At 43.0% G+C, this 15,288-nt stretch overlaps 1 protein-coding gene across 1 annotated transcript in view; it reads left to right on the plus strand.

Annotated features, from left to right (window-relative positions):
- LOC139239348 (solute carrier family 22 member 6-A-like) overlaps window positions 1-15,288 on the plus strand; it is a 49,243-nt gene that overhangs the window by 18,400 nt on the left and 15,555 nt on the right. Inside the window, exons 4-7 of the mRNA XM_070868026.1 lie at window positions 3,599-3,767; window positions 9,481-9,604; window positions 13,437-13,552; window positions 14,296-14,510. Of these exons, the coding sequence (XP_070724127.1) occupies window positions 3,599-3,767; window positions 9,481-9,604; window positions 13,437-13,552; window positions 14,296-14,510 (624 nt within the window). The remainder of the gene's footprint in view (window positions 1-3,598; window positions 3,768-9,480; window positions 9,605-13,436; window positions 13,553-14,295; window positions 14,511-15,288) is intronic.

A 15,288-nucleotide genomic window follows, 5' to 3' on the forward strand; every position in this document is an offset into this window, starting at 1 on the left:
TTTCTCCCTAGATAACGGTTTTGATGGTTACCATATTAACACTCCAAACCTTTTTTGTCATGGCAACCCAGCTTTTCCCTATGTTAAAAACATCCAGAGAAGGCTGCCTCTTTGTGAATTAATCTTCATCAGCCCATATCAAAAATACTCTGTAGCTTAAAACAAAAATCCCTCCTGGGTCAAAAAGGCAATAATCCCAAATCATGACACCCCTATTGGTCCAACAGCACGCCAACATGTACACTATATGAAGAATGGACGTTTGGGATAGCTACTGGAAGCCACTTGGTGCCCATGTTATAGGCACCCGGCCGACTTTTAGTGTGCTGACCCCACCTAGTTGTGGCCCACAGTGGGGTCCATAATTGTGAGTTTGCTGAGTGTGGGGATTAAGAATTTGCCTTACAAGGGGAGATTAATTAATTTAAATGGGTGTTGACCACTTTAAAGGCAAGTAACCCCATAGAGGGATATAAATATTGGGAGCCTTTACAATGATTGCTTAAATCTTGAATGTATATTTCAGCCTTTGCAAAGGTTATACGGGTAACAAAAATACCTAGCAAATACTAAAGGAGGGAGAGAGAAAGCAGGGAATTATAGACCGGTCAGCCTGACCTCAGTAGTGGGTAAAATGATGGAATCAATTATTAAGGATGTCATAGCAGCGCATTTGGAAAATGGTGACATGATAGGTCCAAGTCAGCATGGATTTGTGAAAGGGAGATCATGCTTGACAAATCTTCTGGAATTTTTTGAGGATGTTTCCAATAAAGTGGACAAAGGAGTACCAGTTGGTATATTTGGACTTTCAGAAGGCTTTCGACAAGGTCCCACACAGGTGATTAATGTGCAAAGTTAAAGCACATGGGATTGGGGGTAGTGTGCTGACGTGGATTGAGAACTGGTTGTCAGACAGGAAGCAAAGAGTAGGAGTAAATGGGTACTTTTCGGAATGGCAGGCAGTGACTAGTGGGGTACCGCAGGGTTCTGTGCTGGGGCCCCAGCTGTTTACATTGTACATTAATGATTTAGACGAGGGGATTAAATGTAGTATCTCCAAATTTGCGGATGACACTAAGTTGGGTGGCAGTGTGAGCTGCGAGGAGGATGTTATGAGGCTACAGAGTGACTTGGATAGGTTAGGTGAGTGGGCAAATGCGTGGCAGATGAAGTATAATGTGGATAAATGTGAGGTTATCCACTTTGGTGGTAAAAACAGAGAGACAGACTATTATCTGAATGGTGACAGATTAGGAAAAGGGAAGGTGCAACGAGACCTGGGTGTCATGGTACATCAGTCATTGAAGGTTGGCATGCAGGTACAGCAGGCGGTTAAGAAAGCAAATGGCATGTTGGCCTTCATAGCGAGGGGATTTGAGTACAGGGGCAGGGAGGTGTTGCTACAGTTGTACAGGGCCTTGGTGAGGCCACACCTGGAGTATTGTGTACAGTTTTGGTCTCGTAACTTGAGGAAGGACATTCTTGCTATTGAGGGAGTGCAGCGAAGATTCACCAGACTGATTCCCGGGATGGTGGGACTGACATATCAAGAAAGACTGGATCAACTGGGCTTGTATTCACTGGAGTTCAGAAGAGTGAGAGGGGACCTCATAGAAACGTTTAAAATTCTGACGGGTTTGGACAGGTTGGATGCAGGAAGAATGTTCCCAATGTTGGGGAAGTCCAGAACCAGGGGTCACAGTCTAAGGATAAGGGGTAAGCCATTTAGGACCGAGATAAGGAGAAACTTCTTCACCCAGAGAGTGGTGAACCTGTGGAATTCTCTACCACAGGAAGTAGTTGAGGCCAATTCACTAAATATATTCAAAAGGGAGTTAGATGAAGTCCTTACTACTCGGGAGATCAAGGGGTATGGCGTGAAAGCAGGAAGTGGGTACTGAGGTTTCATGTTCAGCCATGGGCTCATTGAATGGCGGTGCAGGCTAGAAGGGCTGAATGGCCTGCTCCTGCACCTATTTTCTATGTTTCTATGTTTCTATACTAGTGTCTGGCACAATAAATACGGAGACAGGAAACTGAGTTTGTGGCCAAATGATGGAGCAGCGCAGCCCTCCAGCCCCCATTTGATTGCTGGTGAAGTGGAGGTGGTGCAAAAGCAAGGTGGCCCTAGAACTTCAGAGCATCCTCCCAAAGGGCAGCATTGAAAATCTACCCTAACACCTTCAGAAGAGAAAAGAAGGATGAGGAGAAAGAAAATTAGCAGGAAGCAATTGTAAAGACAAGTGAGGATGCCATGATCTTATTGAATGGCAGAGCAGGCTCGAGGGGCCAAATAGCCTACTCCTGCTCCTATTTCTTTCTTATTTCTTATGCTGTTGTGGATAAAGGAAGAGGGAACGTGCATTTATACAGCACCTTTCACAATGTCGGATGTTCCAAAGCGCTTCACGGCCAGTGACGTACTAATGAAGTATAGTCACTGTTGTAATGTTGGCAGTCAATTTGTGCATAGCAAGGTTCCACAAACAGCAATGAGATAAATAACCAAATAATGTGTTTTAGTGATGTTGCTTGAGGGATAAATGGTGGGCAGGACATTTGAAGAGCTACCCTTCCCTGTCTCCAATAATGCCATGGGATTTTTTTATGTCTACCTGAAAAGGCAGACGGAGCCTCGGTTTAACGTCTCATCTAAAAGACGACAGTGCAGCATTCCCTTAGTGTTGCACTGGAGTGTCAGCCTAAATTATGCCCTTAAAGTCCTGGAGTGGGGCTTGAACCCGTGACCTTCTTGATTCAGAAGATGAGTACTATCACTGAACAAAGGCTGACACCTTAGGATACAAACAGAACTTTCACAGGCATCTGGGCTACGGAGGGCAAAGAACAGCCAGGATCCCTGCTCACTATCCAGCGAACCCTGCTGGAAAATGAGTAAATGTCTATGCGTATGTGCGGACATCAGGCGAGGAGAAGGTATGGCTTGTGAATTAACCTTTATCGGTCCCAACCTGAGTTCATATCAGAAACACGTTATAGCGCTAAACAAAAACCACTCCTTGGTCAAACAGTCAATAATCCCGAAACATCAAACAACCTGCCTGTCATGTATCTCACATTACTGTATGTTACTGTATCTTACCATGCTATACATGACTGTAACTGGATATGACCTGTAACAATAAGCATACCTTACCACCAGGGGTGCACTTGCAGGAGACACTCCATACCTGTGCCACTGTGGTATATAAAGGGAAGTCTCAGGCAAGTGCAGCACTGGAGAGCTGGAATTAAAGGTGCAGGTCCTGAGTGACCTTGACTTCAGCATGTGCCTCATGTAAGTCAGTACATTAGAGCCAGGACTTAACACTGCCAACATTAACTGCCTAGGTTCACATATGACCAAATGGATGGCAAGCACTCATGGAATCCTACCTCAAGCGTCAATTGGCACCTTCAGAAACAAACTTATATTAAACATGTGTTACTATGTTCTTATTCACACTGTAGTACATCATACAGTTTCCTTTAAAAGTACATTGGCTCTAATGTACTTTACTATTTGTCAATTCAATAACAGCAGAATCTGTTTTGATTAATTTAGTGTCGTGAATCTGTCTCTATTTTCCTCCAGAGGTTGAATGGATCCCAACAAGACTTCGAACTTCTGTTGCAATGATTAGCAACTTTACTTACAGCTTTGGTCAACTACTCCTGGCTGGTCTAGCGTATGGAATCCAAGATTGGCGTTGGCTTCAGTTCACAGTATCTGTCCCATTTTTCGTCTTCTTCCTTTATTCTTGGTAACGTCAAATACTATTGGTCCCTTTTACAAATTATATCAAAAAACATATATCTATCTACCTGGAGCTAGAGGAGTACATATTAGATAGAAACATAGAAACATAGACAATAGGTGCAGGAGTAGGCCATTCGGCCTTCGAGCCTCCACCGCCATTCAATAAGATCATGGCTGATCATTCCCTCAGAACCCACTACCTGCTTTCTCTCCATGGCCCTTGATCCTCTTAGCCGTAAGAACATAATAAGAACATAAGAATTAGGAACAGGAGTAGGCCATCCAGCCCCTCGAGCCTGCTCCGCCATTCAACAAGATCATGGCTGAACTGGCCGTGGACTCAGTTCCACTTACCCGCCCGCTCCCCATAACCCTTAATTCCCTTATTGGTTAAAAATCTATCCATCTGTGATTTGAATACATTCAATGAGCTAGCCTCAACTGCTTCCTTGGGCAGAGAATTCCACAGATTCACAACTCTCTGGGAGAAGAAATTTCCTCTCAACTTGGTTTTAAATTGGCTCCCCCCTATTTTGAGGCTGTGTCCCTTAGTTCTAGTCTCCCTGACCAGTGGAAACAACCTCTCTGCATCTATCTTGTCTATCCCTTTCATTATTTTAAATGTTTCTATAAGATCACCCCTCATCCTTCTGAACTCCAACAAGTAAAGACCCAGTCTACTCAATCTATCATCATAAGGTAACCCCCTCATCTCCGGAATCAGGCTAGTGAATCGTCTCTGTACCCTCCCCAAAGCTAGTATATCCTTCCTTAAGTAAGGTGACCAAAGCTGTACGCAGTACTCCAGGTGCGGCCTCACCAATACCCTGTACAGTTGCAGAAGGACCTTCCTGCTTTTGTACTCCATCCCTCTCGCAATGAAAGCCAACATTCCATTCGCCTTCCTGATTACCTGCTGCACCTGCAAACTAACTTTTTGGGATCATGCACAAGGACCCCCAGGTCCCTCTGCACCGCAGCATGTTGTAATTTCTCCCCATTCAAATAATATTCCCTTTTAATGTTTTTTTTCCCCAAGGTGGATGACCTCACATTTTCCGACATGGTATTCCATCTGCCAAACCTTAGCCCATTCGCTTAACCTATCCAAATCTCTTTGCAGCCTCTCTGTGTCCTCTACACAACCCACTAATCTTTGTGTCATCTGCAAATTTTGTTACACTACACTCTGTCCCCTCTTCCAGGTCATCTATGTATATTGTAAACAGTTGTGGTCCCAGCAGCGATCCCTGTGGCACACCACTAACCACCGATTTCCAACCCGAAAAGGATCCATTTATCCCGACTCTCTGCTTTCTGTTAGCCAGCCAATTCTCTATCCATGCTAATACATTTCCTCTGACTCCGCGTACCTTTATCTTCTGCAGTAACCTTTGTGTGGCACCTTATCGAATGCCTTTTGGAAATCTAAATACACCACATCCATCGGTACACCTCTATCCACCATGCTCGTTATATCCTCAAAAGAATTCCAGTAAATTAGTTACACATGATTTCCCCTTCATGAATCCATGTTGCGTCTGTTTGATTGCACTATTCCTATCTAGATGTCCCGCTATTTCTTCCTTAACGATAGCTTCAAGCATTTTCCCCACTACAGATGTTGAACTAACCGGCCTATAGTTACCTGCCTTTTGTCTGCCCCCTTTTTTAAATAGAGGCTTTACATTAGCTGCTTTCCAATCCGATGGTACCTCCCCAGAGTCCAGAGAATTTTGGTAGATTATAACGAATGCATCTGCTATAACTTCCGCCATCTCTTTTAATACCCTGGGATGCACTTCATCAGGACCAGGGGACTTGTCTACCTTGAGTCCCATTAGCCTGTCCAGCACTACCCCCCCTAGTGATAGTGATTGTCTCAAGGTCCTCCCTTCCCACATTCCTGTGACCAGCAATTTTTGGCATGGTTTTTGTGTCTTCCACTGAAGACCGAAGCAAAATAATTGTTTAAGGTCTCAGTCATTTCCACATTTCCCATTATTAAATCCCCCTTCTCATCTTCTAAGGGACCAACATTTACTTTAGTCACTCTTTTTCGTTTTATATATCGGTAAAAGCTTTTACTATCTGTTTTTATGTTTTGCGCAAGTTTACTTTCGTAATCTATCTTTCCTTTCTTTATTGCTTTTTTAGTCATTCTTTGCTGTCGTTTAAAATTTTCCCAATCTTCTAGTTTCCCACTAACCTTGGCCACCTTATACGCATTGGTTTTTAATTTGATACTCTCCTTTATTTCCTTGGTTATCCACGGCTGGTTATCCCTTCTTTTATCGCCCTTCTTTTTCACTGGAATATATTTTTGTTGAGCACTATGAAAGAGCTCCTTAAAAGTCCTCCACTGTTCCTCAATTGTGCCACCGTTTAGTCTGTGTTTCCAGTCTACTTTAGCCAACTCTGCCCTCATCCCACTGTAGTCCCCTTTGTTTAAGCATAGTACGCTTGTTTGAGACACTACTTCCTCACCCTCAATCTGTATTTCAAATTCAACCATACTGTGATCACTCATTCCGAGAGGATCTTTTACTAGGAGATCGTTTATTATTCCTGTCTCATTACACAGGACCAGATCTAAGATAGCTTGCTCCCTTGTAGGTTCTGTAACATACTGTTCTAAGAAACAATCCCGTATGCATTCTATGAATTCCTCCTCCAGGCTACCCCGTGCGATCTGATTTGACCAATCAATATGTAAGTTAAAATCCCCCATGATTCCTGCCGTTCCTTTTTCACATGCCTCCATTATTCCCGTGATTATTGCCCGCCCCACCGTGAAGTTATTATTTGGGGGCCTATAAACTACGCCCACCAGTGACTTTTTCCTCTTACTATCTCTAATCTCCATCCACAATGATTCAACATTTTGTTCATTAGAGCCAATATCATCTCTCACAACTGTCCTGATATCATCCTTTATTAACAGAGCTACTTTCCCTTCTTGTCTATCTTTCCGAATTGTCAGATACCCCTGTATGTTTAATTGCAGTTTTGGCCACTCTGCAACCACGTTTCAGTAATGCCACCAAATCATACCCATTTGTAATGATTTGTGCCATCAACTCATTTACTTTGTTTCGAATGCTGCGTGCGTTTAGGTAAAGTGTTTTAATACTAGTTTTTAAACCATGATTTTTAGTTTTGACCCCTCCTGCAGCCCTTTTATATTCATACATATTGTCCCTTCCTATCACCTTGTGGTTTACACTTACCCCAGTGCTACTCTGCTCTGTTGCCTCCTGCCTTTTGCATTCTTTCTTGGGGCTCTGGTCATCTGAGCTCTCACCCACTCGAAGTAGCTCAGAGAAAGATTAGAAGTGATGCTGAAAGAGATAAATAGCTAAATGATACAAGGAACAATAATATACAGGCCTTAAAAAATGCAATGAGGATTTGCTTAAAGCTCAAAAGAGATGCAAAGTAATGTTCTCTGGTATATCTCCAATATTTGGGAAATGAGGGGAGTTCATCAGAAATATTGAAGAGGCAAATGAGTGACTGGCAGCATGGTGTGAGTACAAAATGCTTTCTTCGTAAATATTTGGGAATCCTTCCAGAAAATAAAAGGACTGGGAGATGAGCGACGTGTCACGAAGTTGGGACAAAGAGACCTACAGGGTTTTGTCAGGGATACTTGGGGGTACAATAAGTCAATCCCGTAGGAGGTAGAAAGTTACTCTGGTGAGATAATCTCTAATGTTAAAAAAAAATCAAAGTTAACACTACTGTAGACTACCAGGTCACCAGAAGAAGGAGGACAATTCGGTATATGAAGAGATAAGAAGGCTATGAAAAAACAGAAAAAATATTTTAATTGGGTGAATTCAATTAACCAAACATAAAGTAGAGGTCCCCGAGTGGTCTGGAGTCAGAGCTGACCCAGTGTGCCAAGGAAGTTATGAGAGGCAATGCTCATCTTGTATCTGTAAATGACCCAGAAAATGTACAACTAATGGAAGTCATAGCAGCTTGGGAGTCAGAAATACAAGGAGATAAAACTTTAAAAGAGCTAACTTCAACAAAATAAAGGAAAAAATAGCAAATAAATCAAGGTACCCACGTGGTTTTGGCACCTTTGGATCTGTACCCCAGTGTGAGTCAGGGCCTTACAGACAGGGAAGAAAATTAGGTTGAAAGTATAGAGGTGTATGTCTGTAAGTAAAATCTCAACCACAAAACATTGGATGAGCTATAAATGAAACTCATTTAGTTTCAAGTTGAAATTCTCACCTTTGCTTTTGAAAAATTAAGGCTGTTTACGTGCAGCATTATAAGTCTCTCTAAATACGATACAGTCCAAAGGCATTCCTGATGGCTCTGTGAGTGTGATGATATTGGTACTGAGTCAAGAAAGTCCTAGCTTTAATCCTCATTCTGTGCTCATCTGGGACACCTGTAAGAGTGCGAGCTACAATTAGTCTTTGTATTCCTGGGCGAGGAAGGGGAAAAAGCAGCCAGGTTTCCACTTTTGATCCACTGATCCTCTGCTGGACAGTGGTTTGGCCAAAAAGACTGAGCTCATTTAAATAGCCTCTCAAGACCCATTGCTGAAGGCTACAAATGCAGAATGGCCACTTAGGCTGACCCAGAGGGCTTATGGAATTGTACCCCAAGCATGAGGAGAGATAAAACAAAGGGTTTTTTAAAAAAGAAAACATGGAATGAGAAAAGGCCATTTAGTCTATTGAATACACTCCTTCCAACTGACTAAGTAGAATTTGTACTGTCATGGACCTTAAGGAATTTGTTGAGTAAAATGACCAACTAAGGCAAAACTTCCAAGATGAACTCTGAAATTTTACTGAACACCTCTCTCCCCCCGCCCCCCCCAGTCCCCACTCATTCTTAACCAAGTGAAAACTCCAGTATATCAATCTGATAGTACAAGATACACTCTTCAACCCTGACCACCGCAATCTACAAGTGTAATACTCTCATGGTCCCATAGGAATGGAGCCAAAGGACACAAGAGAAAAGTCAGAGATAGGAAAAAGCAATTCGGCCATCAAAGTTCAGCCCTCTGGTACCGAGATACTTTTGGCTATTTTGTCAGGGCTGTCTTTAGATGAAATCAACTCAGACTTCATTTGCCTTTGGGTACAGCAAAGTAACGTTATTCAAGTGTATTTACAGCAGTAAAACCACACAGACCAGAAATTCTGAGCTTCAATCCCTGGCGTATGCTGAACTACTTGATTTAATCTGAGGCAACAGGGACACTACAATTGGCTACAGTGCCACTGGGCCTTGGAGCAAATAAAATATTATCCCAGTTTCTTAGTGCTGGCCAGCTTCTCTGAGCCATGCCAGAAAGCTCATAAATGTCAATGTCGAGTGAGGTTAGAATTGGGTTCAGCTGGGATGCCCCCATGACCAACATTCACTGTTAGTGCTTATATATGAAGATCGATTACTTGTGTGAGACTGCAGAAGGCTTGTGGCACCTGTTCAACCATACTCCACAATGAGTCATCAGTTTCAGGAAAGTCTGGGAAAAGGAAGAAAATTGGGAAAACAAGGGAAGTCTGTACTGTGAAATAGTGCTGAGAATCTATTGTATCTCGTTAAAGCAATTACATTTAATTAGCAATTAGCGTAACTCCAATACTATAATACAGTTCTGCAGAATGATCTTAAAGTATCTGAGAGAGCTTTTATTGTTGAGGTGCTATTCCTAATTATCCTGATCATTCTCACAGGTGGTTCCCAGAGTCTGCTCGTTGGCTTATTCTAAATGACAAGGCTGATGTAGCTCTGAAACAGCTCAAGAGGGTGGCAAAACTGAATGGCAAGGAGGCAGAAGGGGAAAAACTCACCACCGCAGTAAGTGCTGATGCTAAAAGAAACCCTTTACACTTACTCACCCCACCATGGAACTGGTGTTTCTAACCTCTTTACACAGTGAAGGATGACACATTTCTTTCTATTTACATTCTTGGGCTCCTTATCTGAAGACATCACACTTCAGAGTGTCAAAAGTAATAAACAGAAAGGGGGCGAGTGATTTCTTCTGACCTGGAGGAATATACAAGTACCTGCCAATGTGTAAACTTCCCTCACTAACAGTAACTAGGATATTGGTCAATTCACCTTGGGATGCTCCAACATACAACAAATGGACTTTGTAGTCTTAAAGGAATAGGCTCATTTAAACATATCTGCACCGTAGCAACAGAATAATACATTGTGTGCTACATGATATAATACCCCTGTCCTTGTAAAACAGCATATCTTCTGACCTACTGTAGACAACAAACGGGGAGGACTGCTGGCATATAAGTATATGTATAATAATATCATACTTGTAATGATGTAGTAGATTAAGAAAATATCCACAACTATGGCACTATTAACCCAATCCCCTCTGGCCTCAAATAGAACTCCACGTCTCCTCTATTACTAAAATGCCTTCAAAAAGCTTTGCTTTCTAATTCATGGCAAACATTTATTTTTCTTCAACAACTCTTAGTTCTCCATAAAACCAAAATACTTTGAAGACTAGGATTCTGTTCCTGTATTGGGCAAGTTCTCCAATATCTCTGTCACCCTCGTGACAGGATACATGAAAAAATTTAATCTGATAAGCAGTTTCCCTTTTACTTCTGACCTTTCTTCTCTCGATATTATTGTCATTGCTTTCCTGAACTTTCCTCTCTTATTCATTCTAAACCTACAAATACAATGCTTTGCATCCTTTTTCGCTCTTCTGGTGGTAGGTCAGTAACCAGAGGATACTGATTTAAGATAATTGGTAAAAGAATTAAAAGGGGAGATGAGAAATTTCTTTATACATTCTCACTATGTTGAAAACTACGCAAATTTACAGTCTCTGATTCTAATTATTTTTTTCCATTGCTTCATCATTGCGGAACTCTTTATCTTCATCTCCCTCAGTCTTTCCATGCTACTCCAATTTGAAGGGATTTAAAACCACTCCTTTCTGAATTATATTGGGGCCAAAATTTACATAGAAACATAGAAAATAGGTGCAGGAGTAGGCCATTCGGCCCTTCGAGCCTGCACCACCATTCAATGAGTTCATGGCTGAACATGCAACTTCAGTACCCCATTCCTGCTTTCTTGCCATACCCCTTGATTCCCCCTAGTAGTAAGCACTACATCTAACTCCTTTTTGAATATATTTAGTGAATTGGCCTCAACAACTTTCTGTGGTAGAGAATTCCACAGGTTCACCACTCTCTGGGGAGAAGTTTCTCCTCATCTCGGTCCTAAATCGCTTACCCCTTATCCTTAGACTGTGACCCCTGGTTCTGGACTTTCCCAACATTGGGAACATTCTTCCTGCATCTAACCTGTCTAAACCCGTCAGAATTTTAAACGTTTCTATGAGATCCCCTCTCATTCTTCTGAACTCCAGTGAATACAAGCCCAGTTGATCCATTCTTTCTTGATATGTCAGTCCCGCCATCCCGGGAATCAGTCTGGTGAACCTTCGCTGCATTCCCTCAATAGCAAGAATGTACTTCCTCAAGTTAGGAGACCAAAACTGTACCCAATACTCCAGGTGTGGCCTCACCAAGGCCCTGTACAACTGTAGTAACACCTCTCTGCCCCAGTACTCAAATACCCTCACTATGAAGGCCAACATGCCATTTGCTTTCTTAACCGCCTGCTGTACCTGCATGCCAACCTTCAATGACTGATGTATCATGACACCCAGGTCTCGTTGCACCTCCCTTTTTCTTAATCTGTCACCATTCAGATAATAGTCTGTCTCTCTGTTTTTACCACCAAAGTGGATAACCTCATATTTATCCACATTATACATCATCTAACATGCATTTGCCCACTCACCTAACCTATCCAAGTTACTCTGCTGCCTCATAGCATCCTCCTCGCAGCTCACACTGCCACCCAACTTAGTGTCATCCACAAATTTGGAGATACTACATTTAATCCCCTCGTCTAAATCATTAGTGTACAATGTAAACAGCTGGGGCCCCAGCACAGAACCTTGCGGTATCCCACTAGTCACTGCCAGCCATTCTGAAAAGTACCCATTTACTCCTACTCTTTGCTTCCTGTCTGACAACCAGTTCTCAATCCATGTCAGCACACTACCCCCAATCCCATGTGCTTTAACTTTGCACATTAATCTCTTGTGTGGGGCCTTGTCGAAAGCCTTCTGAAAGTCCAAATACACCACATCAACTGATTCTCCCTTGTCCACTCTACTGGAAACATCCTCAAAAAATGCCAGAAGATTTGTCAAGCATGATTTCCCTTTCACAAATCCATGCTGACTTGGACCCATCATGTCACCTCTTTCCAAATGCGCTGCTATGACATCCTTAATAATTGATTCCATCATTTTACCCACTACTGAGGTCAGGCTGACCGGTCTATAATTCACTGTTTTCTCTCTCCCTCCTTTTTTAAAAAGTGGGGTTACATTGGCTACCCTCCACTCGATAGGAACTGATCCAGAGTCGATGGAATGTTGGAAAATGACTATGTTGAAAATGTTGAAAACTACACAAATTTACAGTCTCTGATTCTAATTATTTTTTTTCCATTGCTTCATCATTGCGGAACTCTTTATCTTCATCTCCCTCAGTCTTTCCATGCTACCCCAATTTGAAGGGATTTAAAACCACTCCTTTCTGAATGAAATTGGGGCCAAAATTTAGCCTCCCAAAAAGGCCTCTTACTGCCAGAAAATAGCGGCCAAGCGGCGAATTCCAGTGGCCGCCAAATTCTGGTCGAATGGCTGCCGCCAGCCAAATTCATCTTGGTGGATTTAGCAGCATTTCACACTCCCGCCCCGCTGCTGCTGACCAGTCCCAAGTGCGCCGATCTCCCTCACCACCAGCCAAATTCAGCTTCAAAAATCCACGATCCGCCGAGCGGTGCCCCCGACAGCTTTTTTTGTCGGTGCACCTTGTTGTCGATGTGTGGGACTTTGCTGCGCGATGACCATTAAAGGCAAGGGCCTACTGCCGCGGCCAGCATGTTATTTTTTGTGCCAGTTGACTTCCAGATCGGCTGGCCAAGTATGTCCCCAAGTTCGGCCGGGCCACCAACAGGCAGCCTGGCACACCCTCTTGAGTGCCAGGCCGCTGGCCCGGCCGAAACCCTCCCAGGTGGCCCAGTGGACCGAACTAAAATGTTCGCAGAGCTCGCAGCCGCTCTCTCCTTTAAGTGAAGGGGCGTGACGTGGTGACACATTACGCGACACGAGGTCATCACCGCTCCGCTGATGACTGACAGTGGCGGTAGCTTCATCCCACCTCCACTTCCACCCCTCTTGTTGGCGATCTGCTGCTTAACACCCCACTTCTGTCCCCATTATGATCGACTTCCGGTCCGCTTCAAAAAAAAAACGTCAAAGAGCTGAATGAAGCGAATGAAGCGACCTCATCTGATGTGGCAGTGAAAAAAATGGTAGGTGCGCCATGTTTCGGGCAGGCCTGAATTTCAGCCCCTCATCTTTTTTACTCTTTCACCTTGGTGGTGTTCTATACAATGGACTTTGGTCTTACGCCCATGTATTTCAACAAAAGAAACCTCTTTATAGAACTCTTCAGTTCTTCTAATTGTATCTCATAGATCAAATTCTAAATAAGACTAAGTCATGGATCTATCACATGGTTGAATACTGTAATGAAGTTGTATCATATCATGCATTCCACAGATTCTCAAGTCAAATATGGAAAACGAGCAGTCAGACACCAAGAAAAAGCACAATGTGCTAGATCTGTTCCGGACATCTGGCATGCGCAGGATAGCCTGTTGTACCATGCTTGTTTGGTAAGTTATTGATAATGGAGCAGAAAGAAAAGAGGGACATCCAGGAAAAGACTGAGAGTGTTACAAGTTGATTGTCTGGCCCTGATATTGCAGTCCCCTTGCCCAGGAGAAAGGTAGGTGGAGCATATCATAATTTGGTGGGCTGATGGACCAGTTGCAATCTGAGCATTGACCCACACGAAGCAGGGCTTTGCGCCAGGAATCAGAGGTGCAGCTACTGGCCTAAACCTACAGCTGTGGGCCCGTCCGCTGGCCTCAGAGTCTTCTGGCTACTGTTGGAGCAAAGCAACTAGAAGGCTCAAAGAACTGGTGTATCCTTGAAAATGAAAGCTCAAACTTACCTTTTGGGTCCTCTTTGCCTGGCACCCTCAGACCCTTCGATCTGAGAGGATTACAGGCACAAGGCTTCATGCCAGCTTTATGGGACGTCACTGGAAGTGGACATTTGCTGGTCACATTGAGAAAAAATTGAGGGCGAGGAAGGTCGGAAAAGCTTCCTCCGACCTCATTTCTATGAGGGTTTGTGCCTATCTGTGGAAGCCCACTTTTGAAATCACGAGGCATTATAAAGGTGGGTATTTAATGAACCTTCCTTTTCTACAGAGAGGAACATTGGGGCTATTTGTCCTGAAGTTAAATTAGTGATTAAATAGAAGACTGCAACTGAGAAGATGCAGGAAAAATGCATCCACAGAAATAATTTTGACATGATCATATTCTGCTTCTTCTTTTTGCTGCAACAGGTTTTCTACGAGTTTTTCATATTATGGATTAGCAATAGACCTGCAAGGATTTGGAGTTGATATTTACCTCATTCAAGTCATATTTGGAGTTGTCGACATTCCAGCAAAACTTCTTGCTTTTGTCTCCCTGAGTCAGATAGGCAGACGGTTCACGCAATGCACTTCTCTTACATTGGCAGGGAGCATGATTCTGGCTAACATCATTATCCCAAATGGTAAGGGTATATATTTACATTTCTTTTCTTTTCCCCCCAAAAGGGAAAAATTCAAGCCCCATTCCCCCAGGACTAGGGAATGGAAAATTTAGTCTGGGTTCCTGCTCCTGATCCCTATGCATGACCCCTTGCCCAAAGGGTGCTTGTCTGTAGCTATTAGGAAAAAAAGAATGAACCTGCATTTACACAATGACTTCCATGATCTCAGAACATCCCAAAGTATTTTACAGCCAATGAAGTACTTCTGAAGTGTAGTCACTGCTGTAATGTGGGAAATATGGCTGTTTTAGGTGTTAGTTGAGCGATAAATATTGGCTGGGACCCATCTTCAATTTGAGAAGAGAAAGTTGAAGGGAAGGTTTGAAAAAGTGGGGAGGGGAGGAAAATAGTCTCAGACTCTGTATAATGGAGTGAAAGAAAGGGACAAGATACATAGACTGAATAACTTTTTCTTAGTTCTACATTCTTGTGTTCTGCACTGGCCAGGCAGAGGGAAACTGACAGCAAATGGTAAAGTCAAACCACTGGCAAGAGTAAGGCTTTTAAAAATAATGTTTGCTATGTTTTCACGTTTCTGGTAAGAAACTTAGTCCGACTGAGCTAAAGTCTGCACTTTACCTTTAGTGTTTGGCTAGAAGTAGCACCAAATGAAATCTGGTGGACAGAAAAATAAGTAACTTAAGCAAATATTATTCAAGTACATTGTGAAAAGGGAATGTATTGTTAAATTCCAAGGGGTGGAAATTCGGTTGGAGGCTAATTAGGGCGCTAATGGCGG

The sequence above is a fragment of the Pristiophorus japonicus genome, chromosome 27 (genome assembly GCF_044704955.1).
Source record: "Pristiophorus japonicus isolate sPriJap1 chromosome 27, sPriJap1.hap1, whole genome shotgun sequence".
Taxonomy (NCBI): domain Eukaryota; kingdom Metazoa; phylum Chordata; class Chondrichthyes; family Pristiophoridae; genus Pristiophorus; species Pristiophorus japonicus.